We start from the raw sequence: 23,051 nt of genomic DNA, 5'->3' as shown, positions 1-23,051 counted from the left end.
TTGAAATATTCCTCAGATTAAAAAAAAAAAAAAAGAAAAAATCTTTTTATAGAATGCAGGGAATAGAGAGCCACAAATGGGTCCACAGAACATCAGCATTGTGAAGAGCATTGGCTTGAACTGTAAATAAATATCAAAGTATTGTTTTTCCCTTTCCTCACTTTAATTGGCTTTTATGTCTTGATACTTTGTGAAATCCATCTGAAGATCTCAGCACAGGGAAATTCTCTTTGGCTGGCTCCTTCCTTCAGATCTGCCGTGCTGAGGGGATCTGACCAAAGTACTGTTGACTCCACCATCTTTTTAGAGCATGTGAGTTTTGATGAGAAAGGTCATCTCAGACACAGTGAAAGTCCAGCACTGAATCATCATCTTCTAGGGCAATCATTCAAAGGCAAATTGCAAAGGTGTGGGAAGTTGTTGAAAGGCAGAGTGTCAAAGAAGCTGTGTGGATGTTATACAAAAGAAACAGAGAGGAATTGATTGTCAGAAATTGAAATGATCAGAACTAATGCCATTCTCATGGTCATGAAAATCTCAAGTCATGAAATAGATTGAGGCTTCTCTGATGTCCTGTGAGAATGAGGACTTTGCAAATAGACTCATTAAAACGGGAGATAGGATTCTCAAAGCATTGTGGTTTTGGAAGGATACATTTTTCACTCCAACCTTTCATTGCTTTACAAGTGAGCAGAGCAGTTGAAGGGAGGCAGGCTAGTGTTTGCAGAGGGTTCACAGGGATAGTTGGGGACAGCAAAATGGCTAGGTTATGTCACTGTCTTACTTCTGGTGCCTGCCATTTCAGGAGAAGCAATAAGGACTAACACTGGTTAGCAATGGACAAGTGACTGCTCTGCCTATATCCTTTCAGTTGCTGGGGAGCTTGCAGGCCTGACACTCTCCAAGGCTGCTTTCCCCTTGGAACTTTTTCATTCCAAGGACAAGTGCTGGCATCCTTGAAGAAAACTGAATTTTGTTTACAATGTTGAAAAGATATTTACTCTCGTGTCACTGTCAATCAGTGCTGCCTTATAGGATGATTAAGTGGCACTGGAGAGAGTAGAGCTCTTTGTGGACATAGTAGGAAATATATTGCAAGGACACTGTTAGCAAATAGTATTAAGAGATGGAAATCTGGACAAAAAGGCCAGAGGCAGGAAGGATTTTGCTGGAGAAGCAAATAGGAAATGCAAGTCACAGCTTGTGAGAAAGCAGTTAACCTCTGCCCTGAATGTGTTATTTAGCAGGTTCTGCTCTTTTTTTTTTTTTTTTTTTTTTTTTTTTTTTTTTTTTTTTTTTTTTGTTGTTGTTGTTGTTGTTGTTGTTGGGTGCCATATGTTCAATGTGCCACTCCAGTTTGGGAGCTAGATGCATCACAGTGAAATGAGCTATCTGAGGTTTCTCCATTGACATGTCCTGCTCTGGCAGACATTAAATATTATTAGATACACAGCAGGAGACAGGTCCTGCTATATTTAATAATTAAATTTGCAGGCAGTGTAAGAGTAAAGCAGAAGAGGAAGAGTAAACAAACACTTAAAGCAAGAAGGTGATGCTAAGTCCGTGACTTGGAGAGATATTTCAGGTGGGGTTGTGTGGGGAGGTTAGTTCACTTAGAATGTGATAGGGAGCAAATGCTTTTTGGACCTCAGGAGTCTAACAGTTTTTCCACAGATGATCACCTGTGGCTCTTCAGGTAATCTGTTCAGAGCTGTAAGCAATAATGCCTTATATAAGATAAATAAAAATAAATAGAAATATACTTATTTTTATTCATGCATTTTGATTCATGCAAAGCCACTGTCACTATAGATGAAGGTGAACTGGATCTTAATTTTCATTGCATCACATCATATTACATCTGTTAAGCTGGTGCAGGTATTATAGTCTCATGTTTAGGTGTTATTTTCTTGAAGCATACACTGGTCAGTTGGACAAGCTTTCCCTTCCTCATATGAATGAGTATCTGGAATGCTAAGTTCTTTGAGTCAGCTATTGACAATGTAGATGGTTTCTGCCTAATTGTAGTATCACTGAGCTTTTCAAGGGCAAAGGTTACTGCATGCAGATAAAGTGCCTTTGCTGTTTCTGGGTCCTCTTATAGTTTAGGAAACCTATAATTAAATTGTAGGCCTGAGTTGAATGAAAATGTGATTTGTCATCATAAATGTTTCCATATGAGTTATGTCATTAGGTTTGGGCTAGGTTCTACCCATCCAGAAAATAGATTGCTAACAGAACTTCCATACTTGCATTTTCCAGCCTTGGGCTGCAGAATGAGGCAAGTACTGTCAGACTTTAATTTTGCTACTGAAGGCGAGCTTTCCTGAGCATCTGAAGTTGAAACAAATTCTGAATCTTGTCTGACAGATTAAAATGGTTTCAGTCCAATTGTAGTGCTTATTGTGTAGATCTGTCTTCTAGGGTGTCTTCCATAGAAATAATCTTGGCTTTTAATTAGATAAATCTCAAACATGTTGTTCATCATATTTTACAATGCCTAATCCCACAAACCTTCAATGAAAGATAAGACTTTGGGTGTTTATTGGTCTGTTAATCTTAGAAACAGCTTGGTCTTAGTGGATCAAAGTGACTAAACCTTTTTCCTTTCTTTCTGCTTGAATGAAGAAAATTTACAACACATGGTGGAGTTGCAAGTGGAGATGTTTCTGGATATTCAGGAGCTTCTGGATGACATTAGTGACTTATGTGTCTCTTGCATTCAGTTTAATAGGCTGTAAACACTGGGGGCTGATGAGCAGTTATATGTTTGTATCTTTCTTTCCCTATCTGGAAGATCCAACAAAGGAGCAGGTTGAGGTCCTTTGGCTGGTAAATATTATCAGAACATGCCTGCATTGCTCTAATAAGCCCACATAACAGAATTTTCAGTATAGCTTTCATTTGTCATCATCTTCTCCTAAAACATTAATCTTTGTGTCTTCTTTATTGAGCCCTTAACATTTTAGGGAAGAAACAGAGATAACTGATGGCACAGAAGCTTCCACAAGCTCATTTGTCAACATTTCATACATTTAAGAATATTACAAGTGACAATAATTTTTTAAACAGAAGTATTTAGAAAGTGGCAAATAAAATATTGCCAATTCTTACAGAAAGCTATTATCTTCTGAACTTTTTTTTCCAAAATTACAGGGGAGCACATACAAGGAGGGGAAAATGGCTCAAACGCAGTGTGTACATAGTGTAGGTGTTATGGCCTTGCTGGGCAGCTCTTCATTTGGTGCTTCCAGTGACTTTTCCTTCTTTTGTCTTTCAGATATGTGCAAGCCTCCATATCCCTTTTGCTATTGCATCTCCAAATATTCCTATTAGCCTTTGTTTTAAAATGATGGTGGTTCCATAGTGTAGCATTAATAAGGCAAGTGTGCTATGCCAAGGAGACCTGTCATAAAACCCTAAAGTTTTACCATTCAGTCTTTGCCATAATCTGTTGTCTCTACCAGAGAAAAGAGAAAAATACTTGGTTTATTTTTTCCTGGTGTTACAAATGGCTTAATTCAAATATACTAGTTGGGAATCTGTATTTCTATAGTTTGTGCATCCATATCAGTTGAGTTAGAAAAAAACCCAGAAGTGGTGAAAAGCAATATTTCTTTTTTCCTCAGCTATTGCTTTTGTTTTGTAGGGTGATTCTCTTCAGGGTGGTGATGATTCTCCATTCTCAGACTCCATTACGTTGGAACAAACAACAAGTAATATTGGAGTTTCAAGTGGACGTGTCAGCCTATGGATGCAGTGGATGTTGCCAAAAATTACTGTAAAATTGTTTGCTCCTGATCCTAGAAATAATGGCACAGGTATTTTGCATTTTTCTGCCTAATAAGCAATTTTAAATTCCACTTGAATTCCTGATGTACTGTTTTAAATAGCACACCCTATTTTACAGCACAGTATTATCTATTCAGAGCTTGTATCAACATTACTGAACACTATAACACAGAAATAATGGGTTGGAACTGTATTTTAAATAACAGCAACAAAATGTAGTTGGGTTACTACGTGCAAATTAGAATTCAGTGTTGTTCTTTGACATAAAATTTCCCCTCCACGTTGACAGATGATTAAGTTAAATTGGAAATAATTAATGTCTGTAGAGTGCTGCATTTATTGCCTTAGAACCAATCCTGCTTCCTTTTGATATGATTTAGTCATATATTTTGTGTATGTCCATATATAGTCCATTCTAGTTTAATAGTGGTAATTTCAAATTTCAATTTAATATAATCACCATAATATAATCATTAAAGTTAAAGGAAGTTTAATGCAGGGTTCAGAGGAAAAGTTTCAACTTCTGTGTTAAAAGGTAAAATATGTGTTGTGCACAGCTTATCTTTTTTTCTCTTAGAGATGTAGTTGAATTATCATTCAAGAGTAATTGTTTGAAAGAAACTCAGATTCCATAAACTGCAGGACTTCAATTTTTTTTTTCTAGGAAATACTGCTGCTTAGCTATTAACATTATTGCCCATAGAAATGTGAAAAAATAAAGTGACTCATTTTTAAGGCTAGTTTTCAAGAAATTTACTTGAACCTTTGATTTAAAAAAAACTAATTGCACAAGAGAAAGAAAAAATTAGAATAATTAGAGTAAATATCTTGGCAAATATTTTTTTCTTTTTTCCCCCCTAGGAATTATGCTATAAATACCTAAACTAGAAACCCCTTATATATATTTCTCAATATATTTGTATAGAAAATTTTGGATTCTAGTGTGGCACTTGAATCAAAAAGTGCTTTATGAGAAAACTCTTGAGTATAAATAGCATCATCCTATTTACAAAATGTAGCAACTCAGGTATATTTCTTGCTTAAAATCCTTCAGGTTTCAGATTAATAACCAGTAATTTTTATTTTCTTTGACTATTGCAGAAGTCTGCATTGTCAGTGAATTAGAAGATCTCAGTGCCTCAGTGGATATGCAGGATGTCTATACCAAAATCAAATGTAAAATAGAAAGCTTCAATATTGACCATTACAGAAACAGGTAATTCCTGCAAGCTGTGTTGCTTTGATTTCGGGCTGAAAGACAAAGGCAGGTGGTGTATTCGTTTTTTTCCTTCTTAATTCTTAACTTAATTTAAGGTAGATATTCAATTTCAATTAAATTATTTTAACCTTTTAAGTAATAAAAATCACAACTGTGTTTCCTCAGAATTAGATCTAATTTCAAAGAAATACATAGAAATCATTGCCAATTTAGGAGAGTGTTTTTTTCACACTTACTGCTCTCTTGATCCATTAAAATAGTTTAGCTTAACTTTAGAATGGGAAATTCCTGAAATATTGGTTCATGATGTGTTAGCAAGTGCCATTATTTAATGCTTTATGCTATGTTACTCTTGCATGCTGAAGAGAAACAACTCCATTTTTCAGGAACATCTGTTCCTGTGGCAAAGCAGCAGTTAATGCAATGAAGAGAGCTGAGCTGATGGTCTCTGCTGTGTCACATGGCACAGTGTTGTGCACACACCTGAGTAAGACTTCAATAATTAATCTCAAGCAGTGCATCATCAATATTGTGTGTATTCACTCTGCCTTCCCACTCTGCAAGTCCTGTTGTCTGGATAATTTGCTGCACCAAGGTGACTGTGTCACTTGGCACCCCGGCACACGGCTCTGTAGAATGGCATGTGCCATCTTCTAGTTTGTGTTGGCCATGAGCACACCAGTCTTGACAGAGAGATCCTGTGCAGGCTTTGATCACCTAGGGTAGTATTTGCCATTAGAGATCAACAAATTCCATTAGGAATTAAGAGATTAAGAGAAAATAGAATAGTTATGTTACTCTTTGAGTGTAAAAACATAGTTAAAAGCTTCAGCATGGCTGTTGGCATTGAAAATAACTGAAGTATTTAGGAGCATAAATTGTTTTGACTTGGGAACCAATGTCTGCAAGGTCTTAATGAATGCTTATTGTTCCCTATGTACAATAGGAAGGAGATTTTGTATTAACTTAGCCATGTTACCATTGTTTCTTTATGATTTTATTCCTGATGAGCTATCTTAAAAATTATTTTGATTCCTTTCTGGTTGCCTACATTAAAAATGTAGTTATTGTTTGTATATAATATAATATTTTCTAATTAAAATTTGTATTTTTTTAAAATCTTTTAAAATCATGTCACCATGCAGGAGTGCTGAGCATGTCCTGGGGGGCATCAGGCACGGCATCACCAGCAGGGCAAGGGAGGGATTGTCCTGCCCTGCTCTGCCCTGGGCGGCCTCACCTTGAATATTGTGTGAAGTTTTGGGCACCACAATACAGGAAAGTTATTAAACTACTAGAGAGCATCCAAAGGAGGGCAACAAAGAGGGTGAAGGGCCTTGAAGGGAAGCCATGTGAGCAGCATCTGAGGTCACTTGCTCTGTTCAGCCTGGAGAAGAGGACACTGAGGGGAGACCTCATTGCTGTCTACAACTTCCTCATGAAGGAAGGAGGGGCAGATCTAATCTTTTCTCTCTGGTGACCAGTGACAGGACCAGAGGGAACAGAATGAAGCTGTGCCAGGGGAGATTTAGTTTGGATATCAAAAAAAGATTCTTCACCCAGAGGCTGCTTGGGCACTTGAACGGCTCCCCATGGAAGTGGTCACAGCACTAAGCCTGACAGGGTTGAAGAAGCATTTGGACATCTTGAGGACACGGTGTGGCTCCTGGGGATGGTGCTGAGCAGGGCCATGAGTTGGACTCGATGATCCTTATGGGTTCCTTCCAACTCAAGATACTCTATGACTCTGTGAAATCCCAAGAGATATTTGAAATATCTTAGCAAACTTTAGGGGAAACAAACAAGCAAAAAAAATCCCTGAAAAACCCCAACAAACTCAAAACTTACTCCACTTGACAAAATTGTCACTGTTCTCATTTATATTTTCTAATCTATTTGGAGTACCTTTCCTATGTGCAAATCTCTGTGGACTAAAACTAAAGGAGAGAATAGATAAGGTGAACTTTCTGTCTTCCAGGCGAGGGGGAGATTTGCAGTCAGGACATTTTGAAGGAATTTTTCTACAATGCAGAGAAAAACTTTTGGTGAGATTTCTGTAGTAAACTAAGGTGCTTATCTGAATAACTCTGCTTAAGCAAATTACCTCACTTTATTCTCCTATGTATTAAAAAGAATGGTTACAAGAACTGTACAAGGCACATTTTAACACTTAAAAGCTAACTTTTTCTAAATAAAACCGATTTTGTAACATATGAATACAGATTTGCATTCGCAGTGTCTTCGTTCTTGTAATCTTTCTCCTCATTCTATTAAAGCTGTCTGCTGAAAATCCAGGGTAAGTCTCTACACACAAGATTTTACTATACTTTTATTCTCATGTGTCTTGACCTCTTGCTGTAGGTTGTCCTTTCACATAAAATTTTACAGTTACCTTTTTAATCTCTTTTTTTTGTTGTTTGATCTGATTGAATTTCAGCTTTCTAGGAAAAGATATGGTATAAGTTTATCTCGCAATTACATCGAAACACACAAGCTAAATGTAAACAATTTTTTTTTGCTTACAGCAACTTTTTTTCTTTTTTTTTTCTTCCTATCTTCCATGCCTCATTCATTACCTCAAGCCTTGGGGAAGATTCTTGGTCTCTGGGGCAATATGGAGGCGTGTTCCTTTCCTGTACTGACAAGCTGAACAGACGTACCTTGTTGGTTCGACCTATCAGCAAGCAGGATCCTTTCAGTAACTTCTCTGGCTTCTTTCCTTCTGTAAGAATATTATTAAAATTTTTGAATACAGAACTTTCACTAATAAATGCCAACAAAAAAAGAGAAAAATCTCTTAAATTAATTTCTTGTAATCTAATTTTTTTTTGTACTGAGCATATTTCTCGGTGATATTGATTATGTAACTTGTGCTATTTCCACCTCATCCTTTAGTAATAGTTGTCATTTTTTAGTAGATAAGGGAATGAGGGTTGATGATTCACAACCTTGTACATAAACAACAGACCACTGAAATCAGTGAGATTCATTTAAATTAGAAGTGAGCACACACAGTATGTTTGAATGCCAAATATGTAAAAGCCAGTACTAAATGCTGCATTTTTAGTGTAATTCTGATATCTACTTAGGGATTTAAGTACTTGTTATTACTGCACTATACCTTTATGAGGCCTTATAAAATTGCTTCTCTAATTACATAATGCAACAATTAGTAGTTCCATATTTGAGTCTTCCTTTTAAATGCTTGGAAGATTACTAGCTGATTCAGAATATCTCAATGTCAGATATTTAAGTCATTTTCTTTTTGCCTCTTTATCCTTGAAGAATATGACATTGTGTTACGACATTGACCTCTTTATCTGTGGGTCTATGGAATGACTTTATGTTAGTGAAAGTTCTGGATGGTCTGATTTATTTTCATCATGAAAATCGATTGGGAGTTCTTTCTCTTATTCTGTTTGTTTCAGTTCTTATAGTAAATAAATTTACCGGTTTGTTTTAATGAATTTAATTTTAAAAGCTTCCAGTTTTCCACCATTTAAACTATGTATCCTGTGTATTTAAGAAAGATGTTGTTCTTCTGCTAGCAATGTTTAATTTTATTAAATTGATTTCTGTCAAATTTAACATGCTGAAAGAAGCAGCTACTTTCAAAACATAGTTGCCTTTTTTTGTGTTTGAAAGAAGCACTTACTTGCAAATCATAGTTGCTTCTTTGTGCTTACATGATTAAAGCTGATATTTAAATAATCTTAAAGAATTCTCCAACATGTTTATTACATTGTTAAAATATTTTTTTTTACATTTTTCCATTATTCCAATAATGAATAAAATTTTTCAAAGGTAACATGTAAACTCTCCTATCCATCTTGGGGGAGCTAAGGATTTAATTGTCAACTTTAGCAAGACAAATCTGTCTTAAGTAAAGGAATCTGGTATTTTTAAGTACAACACAATGTCTAATGAAATTATGCGTTTTAGTATGTGGCACAGCTATTTTCATTAAATACTCTGAGGTGATAAGGCAAAACCAGTTCAGTACTTTTTAGGTGACTATGGGTGGTTTATACACCCATGTGGAGCTGGGGTGAAGCTGTCTTAGTACCCAAATGATATTTTAACAGCTATGGTGTCTGCACGTACAGAAGGAACAATGCAAAGGGAGTGAGATCTACAAATGTTTTAAATGAAGGAGGAATCAAAATATGTAACTGTATTAAAAATATCAGAAAGATTTGGTAAATTTAGTTTCTTGAATAAATTAGGGTTTTTTTGCCTGATTAGATGTGATTTTTGTGAAACATAAGTAATTAGAAAAGAACAATATGTTCAGAAATCTGTGGTTTTAGATGACCCAATGCAGAGAAGTGTGAAAAAACTGAAATGAAAGGTGTTTTGGTTTTTTTTACTGTTAGAAGACTGTAGAAAGCTACTAAAAATACAGAATCCTAAATAACCAGAAATATGGTAATTGATGAATGTTGCATGTAGATTTTTGCAGCTATTTATTTATTTATTTATTTTTCCTTGAAACAGACAACTGCAAAACTTTTAGATGGTTCACACCAGCAACATGGATTTCTTTCTCTCACTTACACCAAAGCTGTGACAAAAAATGTCCGGCACAAACTGATATCAAGAAATGAACGAAGAACATTCCATAAGCTGTCAGAAGGTCACACTGATGGTTCTCCTCATTTTCTCCATGAGATTCTTCTCTCTGCTCAGGCCTTTGATGTGGTCCTCTGTTTTCCTTTGCTAAATGCAATTGCAAGCATTTTTCAAGCCAGGTTGCCAAGGAGTCAGAAGGAGAAAAGGAAGTCACCAGGTCAACCAATGCGGACTCACGCTCTGACTTCCCGCAACCTGCCTCTGATTTATATCAACACGGGTGTAATAAGAGTCTTCTTCCCCAAAAATGAGGAAGATCATCATATTGCAGAAGGTACAGTATTTTATTTTAGAGATTTTTTGCTGTTCAGTATTGTAGACAAATATTCAGTTAAATCACTGACCATTGCTTCAGTTTTAAAGGTCAGAGTTAGGAAACATCTAACATTCATGCTACTTCTCTGCACATTTGCTCTAAATTTCCTTTTAGCTCTTTATTTGATCCTTTTTTTGGTACCTATAGAGTTTGTTTTTCAAATGTGATTATAAAGAATGGTCAAAAATTGTGGAAAGAGAGTTTAACCCAGTTCTGCTGTGGTGATTCTGTGTCAGCTTACACAACACTATGCAGTGTTCCATAGACACCTGTCCCAGCAGTGGAGTGTAAGCAGGGAGCCTTAGCTCTTGTGGACATTGACAACTGGAAAACCATGTGGTAGTAAAGCAAGTAGATAGTTTAGTTTGGAAAATATTATTAAAATGTACCTTATGAATGATGCCCAACAGATGATGCAGTTTAGCATTTTAGTTGAAGCTATTCCAGCTCTCTTGTGCAAGAGGCTTTCAGGTATTTACAGAGTTTGGGTAGTGTAAGATGTTCATAAATAGCTATTTGATGGATGGATAATACTTTATCTGTAAAATATTGTTTTCCCTTTGTATGTAAAAATATATTTACATCCCTATTACAGTCTTTATATATAAATAGACATGCTGATGTTAAAATTAGACCATGTATAGCTAATAGGAGGATATTCACTTCTCACAATTCTTCTAGAGATTTAAAAAAACTTGTGTTATATTTACACAAGTTCAGTAGGTATAGAGCATTTTTTTTACCATTATGTACAACACACAATATAATCCTAAGAGTATAGTCTTTAGATTTTTCTCATAACCTAATTGCAAGAAATGCACACAGTGAGTATTTACACAGATAATTCTTTTGCCAGCATCCTCTACAATTTTCCAACTGGGATTGCTGAAAACACAGGAAGATAAAATTAGACTAGCTGTCTTGGCAAGAAAGAATTATGATTCTAGTTGGAAGGGAGTTCTAGGGCATGCTGTCAAGGAAATCTTTTGGCAAAGTATGTTTTTGTAGCTCTGTAACTGTATACTTCATTAAAAAGAAATTATAAAAAAAACCTTTGTCTTTTTGCTGTTTCTTGCTTAAGAATGCCTGCAAGGAACAGAATTGCCATGGTTAATGGTAATGTAGGAGGAAAAATTATGCTTTTAAATCAAAATGCTAATGATTACCCTAGTTAATAAGTAAGCCAGGTACACTCTTCCACTGGAAAACTCTGAAGTAGCATCACTACAAAAATTGGTACTGTTCTTTCATTTCTTCTTTCACATCAGATTTTCCCAAAGTCTCATTTGTTTATGAACATGAAATAAACTGCTTCCCTCTTCTCCTGCTTATTGTCCTCAAGAACAATAGAAATTAGAAACAATAAGGAGCAAGAGTTGAATGAGGCCCACATCTCTGTTGGGTTAGGTCAGAAGAGTGACATATCTTCTGGAGATACACCTCCATAAGATCTTCATTCATCATTTATTGACTGTGAGAGATTTTCAATCCAATAAGACTTGTGTGTTTCAATTTGTCATCACTGCAGTAAAAGCAGAAAAATTATTTCAGTTTCTCTTCCAGTCAGTTGTCTGCTGTTCATACCCTGTGCATACTGATAGCTACAAAAACTATCCTTCTCCCAGACTCCACAAGTAATTGTGGCTTTACATGTATAGTTAAAAAAAAAAAGCAAATCTGTTGTTTACTTGCAACTTCCACAATGAACTGTGGTAGACAAGCACTGAAATAATGAAAATCATGTTTCTTTTTCTGAGGAATTTGCATACATGCATGCATGACTACACCCACACAATTTTGTAGTATTTTAGTTTCACAGTTTTTGCAGCAGCACCAATTAACGTTTCTTTTTTGTGGTAGATTTGAGGGCAGCATTCTATCCTTGGCAATAAGCAATGCTGCTTTCTCTGAGTTTGATTTGTTAACACATCAGGTGGTGTTTCAAGCTCCGGCCAACAGCCCACACTTACTCAGCCATGAAGTAAAGGTAACTAAATATATGAAAGCAATATATGACAAGTAGGAACAAGAATTACTGCATAGCAGAAGACTATGAGTAAAAATTGTAAATTGCAAAAAACTGATAAGAAGTTGTAAAGACAGAAAAAATCCACATCTGGCTGGTTTGAGGACAATAGCAACTCTTTCTTATACGTACTAGGAGCAAAATATCAGGAATCACTATAAAGGACATGATGAATTTGTTGATAGTGAAAAAGAAAAGGCAGCACACTGAATAAATGTATGTCCTGCATTTGTAGAAGTGATATATTCTTGTCACATGAGCATGACTCTCTACTTTGAAGTCTGTCATAACATATGGTCTGTAACATCCTCCTCACTTACTATTAAAGTTTCAAATCAGTCAGGCTGAGTAAGTTGTGCTCAGAGATCTTGGTCTTCTGAGGCTAATTTTTAACACACCTTGGAAAAACAGATTTTAGACAGCTGAAGGTTTATCTAGTAAAATGAGAAGTGTAATGTTCAAATAAAATTAAGACAGGTAGTTTTATTGTTCTCCCTCAGAGAACATAAAGGAAAAAATATTACATGATTCAGTTAATAAAGAATTACATATTTTTTACATATTTTTTTACATAAAACCAATAAATATGGTTTTATGGGAAATTAGATGTTCAAAAACATCTGATTTCCATTCTTCATTGTGGTTTCATTCTTAGTTGATAAAATGTTTGCAAAGATTTGATATGCTTAGACATTTCTAGGGACTTTGACATTTTGTCTCATGGTATTTAATTTAAATACATCCCCATACTCTCTCTGTGGAAATGTTAAATGAATTAAAATGGCTAACCAGGAATCTAAAAAAAACCCACAAAAACTCATCAATTGGGAATAGTAAATGAAATTGGTGTTTAATAGTCTGAAAGTAAATATAAAACCATTATTGCTATCATCAGCAAATGTTGGAAAGCATTTCCTGAGGCCAAGCATCTGGGTTACTGTGCTTGCATACTGCTTGTAGAAAGTACAGTAAATCTTCTAAAGCTAAAGTTATAAATCAGGGAAGTTTTACACAGACTGGGTCTTCAGGGCTGGAGAGACTATCCTGGGAAACAGTGGCTGAAGCAGCTTGTGGGTCACAGTGGACTGAGGGAAAAGAAATAAGGGAGGTAGCTGTACTTCTGCATATGGCAGATGCGGCAATATCATGTCCAATTTGCCTTCTGTTGTAAAACTGGGTATTGATAAAAGTAGAGAGGGTGCTGAAAAGTATCAAAAATGTTAAGTGCTAGACAAGGAGGCTTAAAAGGAAGGATTAAAAGAGCATAATGTATTTAGCTCAGCAAAAAGATTACTGAAATGAGTGAATAAAACCAAATGAGATTGTGAACATCTTCACCCTTGAGTCTGTAAGATTTTCCTGGATTGTACTTATATTGTAAGTATAAAGTAATGTATGTACAGTATTATATTGTAAATATACTTAAATTGTAAGTATGTTTTTAAAATGTAGCAGAGATGTTTTTCCCCTCAAATTTTTAAATATCTGCAATGACTGTGATTGTTTACTACATTACTCCCGTATTTTGAAAAGTGTGGTTAATGAATGGAGATATGAATTCATATGATCTCTTAGAAACCAGCTGATAATATTAATGTCTGTGATTATTTCTGATTTAAGATTGGCTTATTTATTGACCTACAGTAAACTGTACACGAAAGGTCCATGCCCAGCCTTGAAAAAATCTCCTAAAATACTTACACAGCAGAGACAGTTATGGGTAGCCCCGTGCTTATTTTGCTTTGCTAAGTGTAAGAGACAAAATTCTTAGCCTAAGATATATTTTAAGAATCATTTCCCAAGAATAAGGCATCTGCCACCTAATTGAGTTGCAGTTATCATCAGATATTTATTTAATACCATCACTCTGTTTTCTTATGTGAGTATTGGAAAGCAAATACCCAACACCTACGTGTACAGTGGCAGTATTCTAGTACTTAGTACAGTGCCTTACTACTTTTTGAAAATATGAGTTCAGATTAAGTCAAAAAATGGAGTTTTTCATGAGCTTAACTCTTGTATCTTATTTCTAGCAGCCAAACCATATGTAATTAGTTTTGTTTTGCTTTGGGGGGACTAAAGGATTTGTCTTTATTTTGTAAGTACATGAGGTTCTTTTAAATAGATGGCTTGTGTGCTAACACACTTGTGTATCAAAACTTGTGTTCCCACTTTGCCACATATTTACTGGGGTATCCCCTTCAATAGTTTGAAAATAACATAGAATTTCTGTGATTTCTTAGATCTGTTCAGAAAATATACTTGTCTTTATATGTGTTTAGCTGTAAAGCATGGTGTCTCTTTCACCAAGACATTACTGGTTCTGAAGAAACCGTTTTTTTAAGATTATAGATTTTGCTGGTTCTTACCACACCAAGCATTTCACACTTCAGTAAAATATTTAAACTATCTTCTACTGCAGTTTTGTTTTCAAAACTCATATATGAGAGTCTTGCAGAACTTCCTTGGATGTGGGAGCAGGTGTGATGTCGTTCCATCCTTGTTACATCTCACACAGGTTTTGCAGTGAGCTGTGAACCTTCAGATAATGAACTCTTTGAACTTGCTTCACACCTGCTCAAGAGTTTCCTAGTTAATATGGAGTCTTCTGAGCACAGCCTTATCCAAGTGCTTTGTTTGTGCCTGCTGACAGTTAGCTTTCTACAAAAAATATGGTGCTATTTTATTTCTCAGCAGAACTTTGGTTTTTGTCTAGTATGACCACTGTTTTTAAACTGAGAAACTTTACATGTGGCTGAAATTTGAAAATTATGGAGATAAGTGGAAAGCAGAGATTTTTTTTGCTTCTTGGATTAATTTTGTTACTGATGTGAAATTTACTGTCCAGTATTACATCTTGTTCTATGTATATGTGTCAGATTTCAGATTCTCTTGTTTCAGTCCTTGTGTTTGAACTTTCCATGTGCGTTGCAGCCGATTCCAAATGCTACCAGGATGGTTATACTGTGGTATCCTGTAATGTTTTACATCTAAAGATATAGGCCCATAATAAAAAGGGTGCACAATTCAGAGTGGTTTACATGCTGATATTTCAGCAAATAGTTATTGGAGAAACAAACAGATCACAAAGAATATGTCATAAAATGTCTGAAGTCATTTTGAGATACCCGCCCCCCCCCCCTCCCCCCAAAAGTGTCAGAGAGAATAAGTTGCAGACCAGAACTCAGTGGTGTGATAAAACTCTGAGGAAATGAAATTACAATAGTTTTGTCTTTATGTATCACAGCAGGGCTATTGATTTTATGTTGCTCCTGTGCAAAATTGAATCCTTAGCAAATATTTTTCCATACATTTTTTAAAGAAATAGTTTTCCAGTGTTCCTGCTATGTGCATTTGACTTTTAATCAAACACATATTTTCTCTTTTCCTAACTACAGCTAATCCATCAATTAAAGAAGACACTTTGGTTCTCAAGATTGGATCTGTCTCTATGGCTCCTCAGGCTGACAACCCTCTCAGTAGAGCTGTGCTCAGAAAAGACATTTATCAGTAAGTGTCAGAGGAGGGGTTTGGCTTTTCATATATGGTCTCAGTAAAATTCATTCTGGGAGAAGTTAATTGATCAATAAAACTGGTACGTGCAGCCTGTAAAAATACTTTTCACATACAATCTTTTGATATTCAAAACCAGGTTTTTCTGATTTTCTTCACTTGTGGGCTTTCAAATCCATTTAGACAAATCAAGTTCTGCTGTGAAGTGCTGATGAATAACAGAATTTAAATGTCGAATCACTATGAAGTTTAAACTCACAGATGAGAACATTTTAAGAGGCTTTCTTTTATTCAGCTACTACTAAGTTCACCTTAGAGAAAAGGAAATTTTTTGTGACTTCCAAAGTGTTCAGTAGCCATATAGTGAGAAGGAGATAGATCTTAATAATATAAATGGTAAACATATATTCAAACTGTAGGATTCTTGATGTCATGTAGATCAAAGCTTAAAGGAATGCAAACTTCTAAGGAACTCTTTCCCAGTAAACACATTTTCTGTGAAAATGTCATGCTCTGGATTGTGTCACTAAGTATGTGCAAACCACAGTAATCATATATAGGCAGCAAAACTGGTGAACATATGTAATCAACATGATAAAAGTAATATATGATCCTTAGTAGAGTTGGCATTGTTGCCAGACATGAAAGTAAGGTTGCAAATAATACCAAGTGAGAAAAGTCACAGAAATACAGATGAACAAGTGTCTTATACTTCCCGTTGGTCTGTTTTTCAGATGTGGCAATATTTTTAACTACTTCATAGTGCTCTTCAATAGAAATTACAAACATCAAAATCTTTTCCCAGCAGTAAAACATTTACTGCCTAGAAAATGACAGCAAGTTTTACTTTTGTCAAGACTAGGATTTTTAGGAGACCATGAAATATCTCCAATTTCACTTCTGATCACTTAGAAGTTGTAAGAGAGTATTTTTCTTCATATTTCCATGTGGAAGCATTTAAATTAATGGGTTTGCTTGTATGTTTGGTTATAGTAGTTTATCCTTTCTTTTTCTTTTTTTTTCTCCTTTTGTTTTTAAATAAGCATTTTATCTTTTGTATTATGGAGCTTTCATGGGAAAAATCTTGCAGCCTGGCTTTAGCAGTGGCTTTGGGTGGCAGGGCCTGATCCAGCTTCCCATGTGCTCATAGATGGGGGAGATCTTCCAGACATTTGTACGGTCTCTTCCTGCTCCTACTCTTTCTGTCTGAGGAGACTCCCATCTGAGACCTGCTTTAAGGAGTCAGAGATCCAATGTAGATTCCACTCCCCTCATAGCAACAAAAACTTTGTCAAAAATGCCTGATCATAAAGTGGAATCTGCAATTACCAGCTTCTGTAAGGTCGTTTCAGTCACTGTGGGGAACTGTGTGATGTTCCTTGTATGCATATTACAAACCAGTGAATAAGCAACTCCTTTACATCTAAAATCACTGAAGCTGTGCCAGTTAACTGTGCTGTGCTGTGCTAGATTTTTGAGTCTCTATCTTTGCCTATGTGGCTTTACCTGAAATGTTGACATTCAGTGCTTTTCAAAGGTTCTGATGGATTATTTTGCATTATGGTCCTGTGGGTTTTATATACATAAATGTTCCAGACAAGATTTGTGCAGTGTATATTTGGTTTTCATTGTTTTAATGCAGATACAGTATGGTCCAGTCCTCCTTTAGGAATCATGTCACCAAATGAGTAAAGTAGAAATAAGCACTGGGCCAGAGACATCTCTGATCTGACTGCTACTGGCATTTTGTGACCAGTCTCCCAACATTGTGTTTCCTATGTCTTTTTCTGAGTTTTCTGACATTTTAAGTGATTTCCTCAGCTTCAATGACCACTCCCTAATTTCTCATCATCTATCAAATGATTTGTTCTTCTCTTTCCTTCTTTAATCATCCAATTATACTAGCTTTACTGTTTCTAAGATGAATCAGAGCAGAGCATCAAGTTACTTTGCAGTGTTTTATAAGACAATATTGAAGTTTATAGTGGGGGGTCTTTCGATTTTGGGAGGAAAGGTGACTATCCTAATCTGTTTAAGCAAGTTCCAAGATTTTCAAAGAACAAAAATTAATACTTTTTAAATTAAAAATATTAAGATTCCTTTTGGGGGTTCAACTAGATCCATTTTCTAATTACAAAATCTTTGATCTAGAGCAAAGTGTGCTTACAGAAGCGTGGTTCAAGATGTCTCTTCATTGTCTTACATGACAGTCACTGCTGTTAGACAGCTAGAGTTCTAAGTGAAGTTCAGCTAGAGTTCTAAGTGAAGTTTCACCATTTTCCAGGGTTTTTAAAATAAAATTAGGCAAAGGGTTCTGTATTGTGGGCAGGACATACAGTCTGTATACAAGGAAAAAAAAAAACAGTGGGATATCATTAACACATGATGTTGGGTGTAAATATGAGAGTTCTTCTTACAAAGCATTAACCCTTTTTCACATGCTCATGGTACTAGATAAAAAACCTGGAGCTAATACAGAATGCTTAAAAATTGAGTGGTAAGATGAGCAAACCCACACACTGTGTGGTTCGTGTGCTTGGTGAAAGATTTCTTAGCAAATATTAACAGAGGTACAAGTAGTACAATATCTAGTGTGAGACACTCTAAAAAAATAAATTACAGAAGCCTGTTGGTTACTGAAGAATTAGCATCTGCAGTATTCTAATAATGCCAACATGTCGTCTTCAGTCTTTTTCCAACCTCTCTTCTCTAATTTGATGCTGCTGCTTTTAATAGAATAAAAGAAAATAAATTGTTGTCTGAACCACTGTCTTTACAGTGTTTCTGGAGTGGGGATACAAACTTAATTTGTGGTGTCACTTTGCTTTAAACAGTCTTCTGTTTAGGCCTGAACTACAACCACATGCAATTAGTGTCACTTTTGTAGTGCTTCATGAGAAAGAAGAATTTTTGCTTCTCATTTAGAAATTGTTCTTTTAGGAAAGGCTGAGAAACATTTTCATGGCTAGAGGCTGAATAGCATTTCCAAACATCTTTTGAATTTGTCCCATAAATTTATATATGAAAAGCTGAATGTGCTCACATACCATTAGTAGAATGCCAGTCCATGAAGGTAAGTCTGGTAGGGCTGCAGGTGATACTAAATAAACCAGACCACTTTTGGCCTGTAGGCTGAAGTGACTCCATCTAGTATGACTTAGGAAAAAGAGCTTACATGCTAACTTGGAGAGAGAACTAAACAGAAAAGGGGATGCTGGAAAAGCAATGTGCCTCAATCATTTGGGCACAAATATAGTTTCAGGTGATTATTGGAAGTTGGAAAGAAATGTATTGACATTGTAACTTCAATTTTTCTATATTGTATAAAAATTAGTCTTAGAGTATTTTCTCCAGTAGAAGATGGACCACTTTAGTTTTGATATTAATATATAGTAAAGAAAGACAATGCACCATAACAGCAAATTAAGGACTCCTGAAAGCAGTATGGTGACATATTTCTCTATGGTGACAGTAAGAGACAATATATTTTTTGATTTTTTTCCCTGCTAAATTGTAGGAGTTTATTTTTTGGTTGTAATGGTTTTTCATGATTCTCTGATTCTTAAACTTCAGCTCCAGCTGTATTTGTGTTCCACAAATATTACCAGAACTGTACATTGCCATCAAGAAACTGCCAGTTCTGTTGATTGGAAGATTATCAGATTATCAAAAGGCCTTGGGATGGGGTCAGGGAGCAGATAAAGGAGGGGTTTTGGATAAGAATGCAAGTAAGGCAGTTGCTTAGCCTGGCTAAAGGGAGGGAAGAGCATTTAATTGAAACTGTGAAGGAGTCAGTCAGAGTAAATGAAGTTTCTGCTAAGCAATGAAGGACAGAACTATATTTTTGTGGGCTTTAACTCCTGATGAATTTTTAAGAAGTGTGTATGTTGGGGATATGAACAGTGAATAGCACTAGTTGTACTAAGCTACCAGCAGAACTAGGCACTGTCAACAGGGAAATGGTTGAGAAAACTTCCTCACACGACCCAGAAATTCTGGTTCTCTGACTGAAAAAATGAGGTGATTGCATGCATGAGGTAGATGCATGGATATTTGGTATTGAAGCTGAAAGTGAGATGATGTTTAGGTCTATTTCTGTTTTGGGATAAGGGGCCCATTACACCAAATACTGTGCAAATGCTCTGATGGATTATAGAGGTAACTGCTGATCATCCCCAACAGGGTTGTTTTAGCAAACTGTCATGGAACAATAGTTAATGGAGTTTTAGAGAGTATCCATGAACAGACAGAGTAAAATAATGTTGAGTTACAATATTGTAGTGCAGAAATGAAATTGCTGACAAAGAGCTCAGCAACTAGAGGCTGATTGAAGGTGGTTGTGTAAAGGTCTTACTAAAAAGTCAGGAATAATACTGCCAAACCATCACCTTCTGGGAGTTTAGGTAAGCAGAATCCCAAGCTTTCCTCAGCTTGGCCAATAAAGAACCTAATTGTTGTCCACGCTCTGGATTCATCATTTTTGAGATCCAAGGATTTCATTCATGTCATATATCAAAGCTTAATAGTCCAGGTCTGAGTGTTCCATGGTCATTTTCATGTGTAGATCTTTCATAGATCAAAGGATAAAGCTGTCCCTAGACTGTTTCCAATTTGTGAATGTAAATGGAAATTCTTTAGACATGCCTCTCCCCACAAAAACAGTACATGTAAAGAATTTACTTATAAAAAGGTAGCTGTAGATTTTATTATTTTTTCATTTAAATTTTTATTAATGCAAGCCTTTTCTTATTATAATTTTTTCATTTTTGTCGTTTACTGTTTTTCACTTAACTCTCAAACATTTGCAAATAGCAAAACAAAGATATTTTCCTTATAGAATAGCTGCTATTTTTCTCTATTTCAAAGAACTCCATCTAGAACATCCTTGTAATAATCATGTAATGCCCGTTATTGGTTTACAAAAATCCATCAGGGAAATAAGGAGTAATAAATATTTTTTATTGTCTGTACTGATAGTGCTGGAGTGAAAGGAAGGAAAAAATGATTCAAGGAATTTCTGAAAGAAGCACATGCACAGCCAGCAGTCTGTGTGGAAATCTGTTTTTTCTTTCAAATGTGGTTTGGAAAATCAAATGCTTTTCAAAACTTTTCAACAGCACCCACATCTGTAAGCATCTTCTCTTCAAAAATATTTTGACATGTTTATATTTGAAAAACTATACCTTGAAATTATTGTTCAAAAAGCCTGGATTTTCTATAACTTTATTATGCGTAAAAAGGTTACTTTTTGATATCTTCCTTTTCAAACCAAACAACAGTTTAAAAACTGTTTGGTTTTTGCATAGAAGTTAGCATTAAGATAGCTAAATGTTTCCCAGATTATGGACCTAACATGCATATTTCCTTTTATTGAGGAAATAACTCTTCCTTTTAAGAGTTTTACAAAGGTTCTATTAAGACTTATTTTCTATTTTACCTATTTTTGTTTTCAGTACATCTGCGAGATGTATCTGCTAGGCAAACAAGGAGTTAGCTAATGCTGACCAGGGTTTCTTCTTCTCTGAATAAAGGCAACAGAGATAATCAGTGAAAAAAAATGTATGCACACAGTTTTTGAGGGAAATGTGAGCTGCTTGTTAAATTGTCTGTATGTACCACAAGGAATTAGGAAAAATATCAGCTTTAGTATATGGTAAAATTTTAAAATTATTACAACTGCAGGGTGATGTTATATGGGAAAAAACATTTGAGAGAAGAAATTATTAGTGTTTTAATCAGTATGTATTTTATTCCGTATCAATTGTGAACTGGGATTGTGTTAGCATCCTTTTAAGTTCTCATCTATCTGTGTTAAGGAAAAAAATTGTAACAGCAAAGATTTTGAAATCGCTTGCATAATTTATTTGCTGATTTTTTTCAGATTTCAAACGAGGATGATTTTATTTCTGAAGATTTTTATAAAAGGATTCTCTCTTCATATAATTTGAATATACAATCTTGTTTCTTTTTGCATTCAATAATCTTAAGAATTAATAGTTGTTGAATTGGGGTGTAAATCAAAATTTTTATAGTAATTGTAATTTCTGACTATTTTTCTTTGCTATGGTACTTGATCGCATGTTTTTTAGCATAAAGTTTTATAAAGACTTAAGAAAATTGTCTTTATCTTCTGTAAGAATTCTATACTACTCTCTGGAGTAGGACTTGGAAGTAACGTCTTTTCCTGCTTTACATTTTTCTCTTCTTCTGTGTTTAACAGAGAGGCAAAAAAAAATCTGCTTAGACCTTTTGCCCAGCAAGATACTCATATATATGGATAGCATTACATGCAAACACCACTCCTAATTAGCATTGGCATGTTTAAGGCTATTGCAGCAGTTATTAATTTAAAACTCTCAGTGGAAACTAATTGTAAAGTAACAGCTGGAACTGCCCATTTAGTTTCAGAAATGTGGCTTGCTAATTATCTAATACCAAAAGCTATTCAAAGCTAAATTTATATTTGGAATTTGGCATTTAAAATGTTCAGCTTTAACCTTGAAACTTGTTTTTACTTGAAATTTCCTTGTGAGTTCTACAGGAATCTTCAACATAACTGATTTTCCTAAATACATAGATTTGAAATACATTTCCTTATAATGTAATATTTTCATAAGAAAATAATTTTTACAACTTTACTTTTCTCTTTAACTGATAAATTTAATCACTGTGTTCTCCATACACATACATACTTTATATTTTTTCTTTCATTTAGTAGCACAGAACTTGATTCATACAATAAGTTTTAATTTCTTTGTGCAGTTCCTCAGAGAAAGGAAATTGAAATTTACTTCATGGAAACATTCCTGTCAAAGAGCAGTGGCATTATGTCATTTAAGCATCCATTTGTTATTAATCAGGACTGCATTTTTGGAAACCTTATTAAATAGGTTAGAGGGAAAAGAAAAACAAGTACATATCATTAAAGAATGAATTCAAAGGAATAACCAGTTAATTTAAACAGATCAAAGTTGAAACACGTAGAATTGATAAAGACATTTTTGAAGTCTAGTAATTCTTAAACAGTGCATATATTAAAATGTTTTAATATAAAAAAGAGTGACGTTCCTCAATGACTTATTGTTACTTCCAACTTTGTTTTGAGGACTTAATATATATTTTATCTCCAATGCTCTTCCCTTCTGCTTCTGGCTTGGCTGAGGTGTTTGCATAACTGGGTTCTTGTAACTAACTGCATCCTGTGTGATTTAGAACTAAATTGGGAGTGGATTTCCAGGCTCCCTTTAAACTGGATTGTGTATTCAGGAATTTCTCAGGTCGGAGAGTTTAGTTGTGAACTTAAGAGCCAGGCATCAAGGATGCATCTCTTCAAAATGGAGTCCATAAAGTCTACATACTTTATGTGATTTACTGTAGCATTTCTGTATGTACATTTACTGTACTCCATTTCTTTCATTTGATATGATGCCATCATTAAACAGCTTAAGGTCAGAAGTAAATAGCAGTTTTAAAGTAAAGCTTCACAAGGGCATTGCTGTCTCTGCTTTGCTCATGTACTGTACTTTGCTCTATAAAAAGACTTCTCAGCTGTG

General features: G+C 35.1%; 1 protein-coding gene across 1 annotated transcript in view; it reads left to right on the top strand.

Moving 5' to 3' along the window:
- Window positions 1-23,051, top strand: part of VPS13B (vacuolar protein sorting 13 homolog B) — a 433,772-nt gene that overhangs the window by 243,684 nt on the left and 167,037 nt on the right. Inside the window, exons 26-30 of the mRNA XM_036379056.2 lie at window positions 3,650-3,821; window positions 4,894-5,008; window positions 7,594-7,735; window positions 9,509-9,917; window positions 15,384-15,495. Coding sequence (XP_036234949.1) covers window positions 3,650-3,821; window positions 4,894-5,008; window positions 7,594-7,735; window positions 9,509-9,917; window positions 15,384-15,495 — 950 coding nt within the window. The remainder of the gene's footprint in view (window positions 1-3,649; window positions 3,822-4,893; window positions 5,009-7,593; window positions 7,736-9,508; window positions 9,918-15,383; window positions 15,496-23,051) is intronic.

The sequence above is a fragment of the Molothrus ater genome, chromosome 1 (assembly GCF_012460135.2).
Source record: "Molothrus ater isolate BHLD 08-10-18 breed brown headed cowbird chromosome 1, BPBGC_Mater_1.1, whole genome shotgun sequence".
NCBI classification, from domain to species: domain Eukaryota; kingdom Metazoa; phylum Chordata; class Aves; order Passeriformes; family Icteridae; genus Molothrus; species Molothrus ater.
This window is presented reverse-complemented; position numbering and strand designations above follow the sequence as displayed.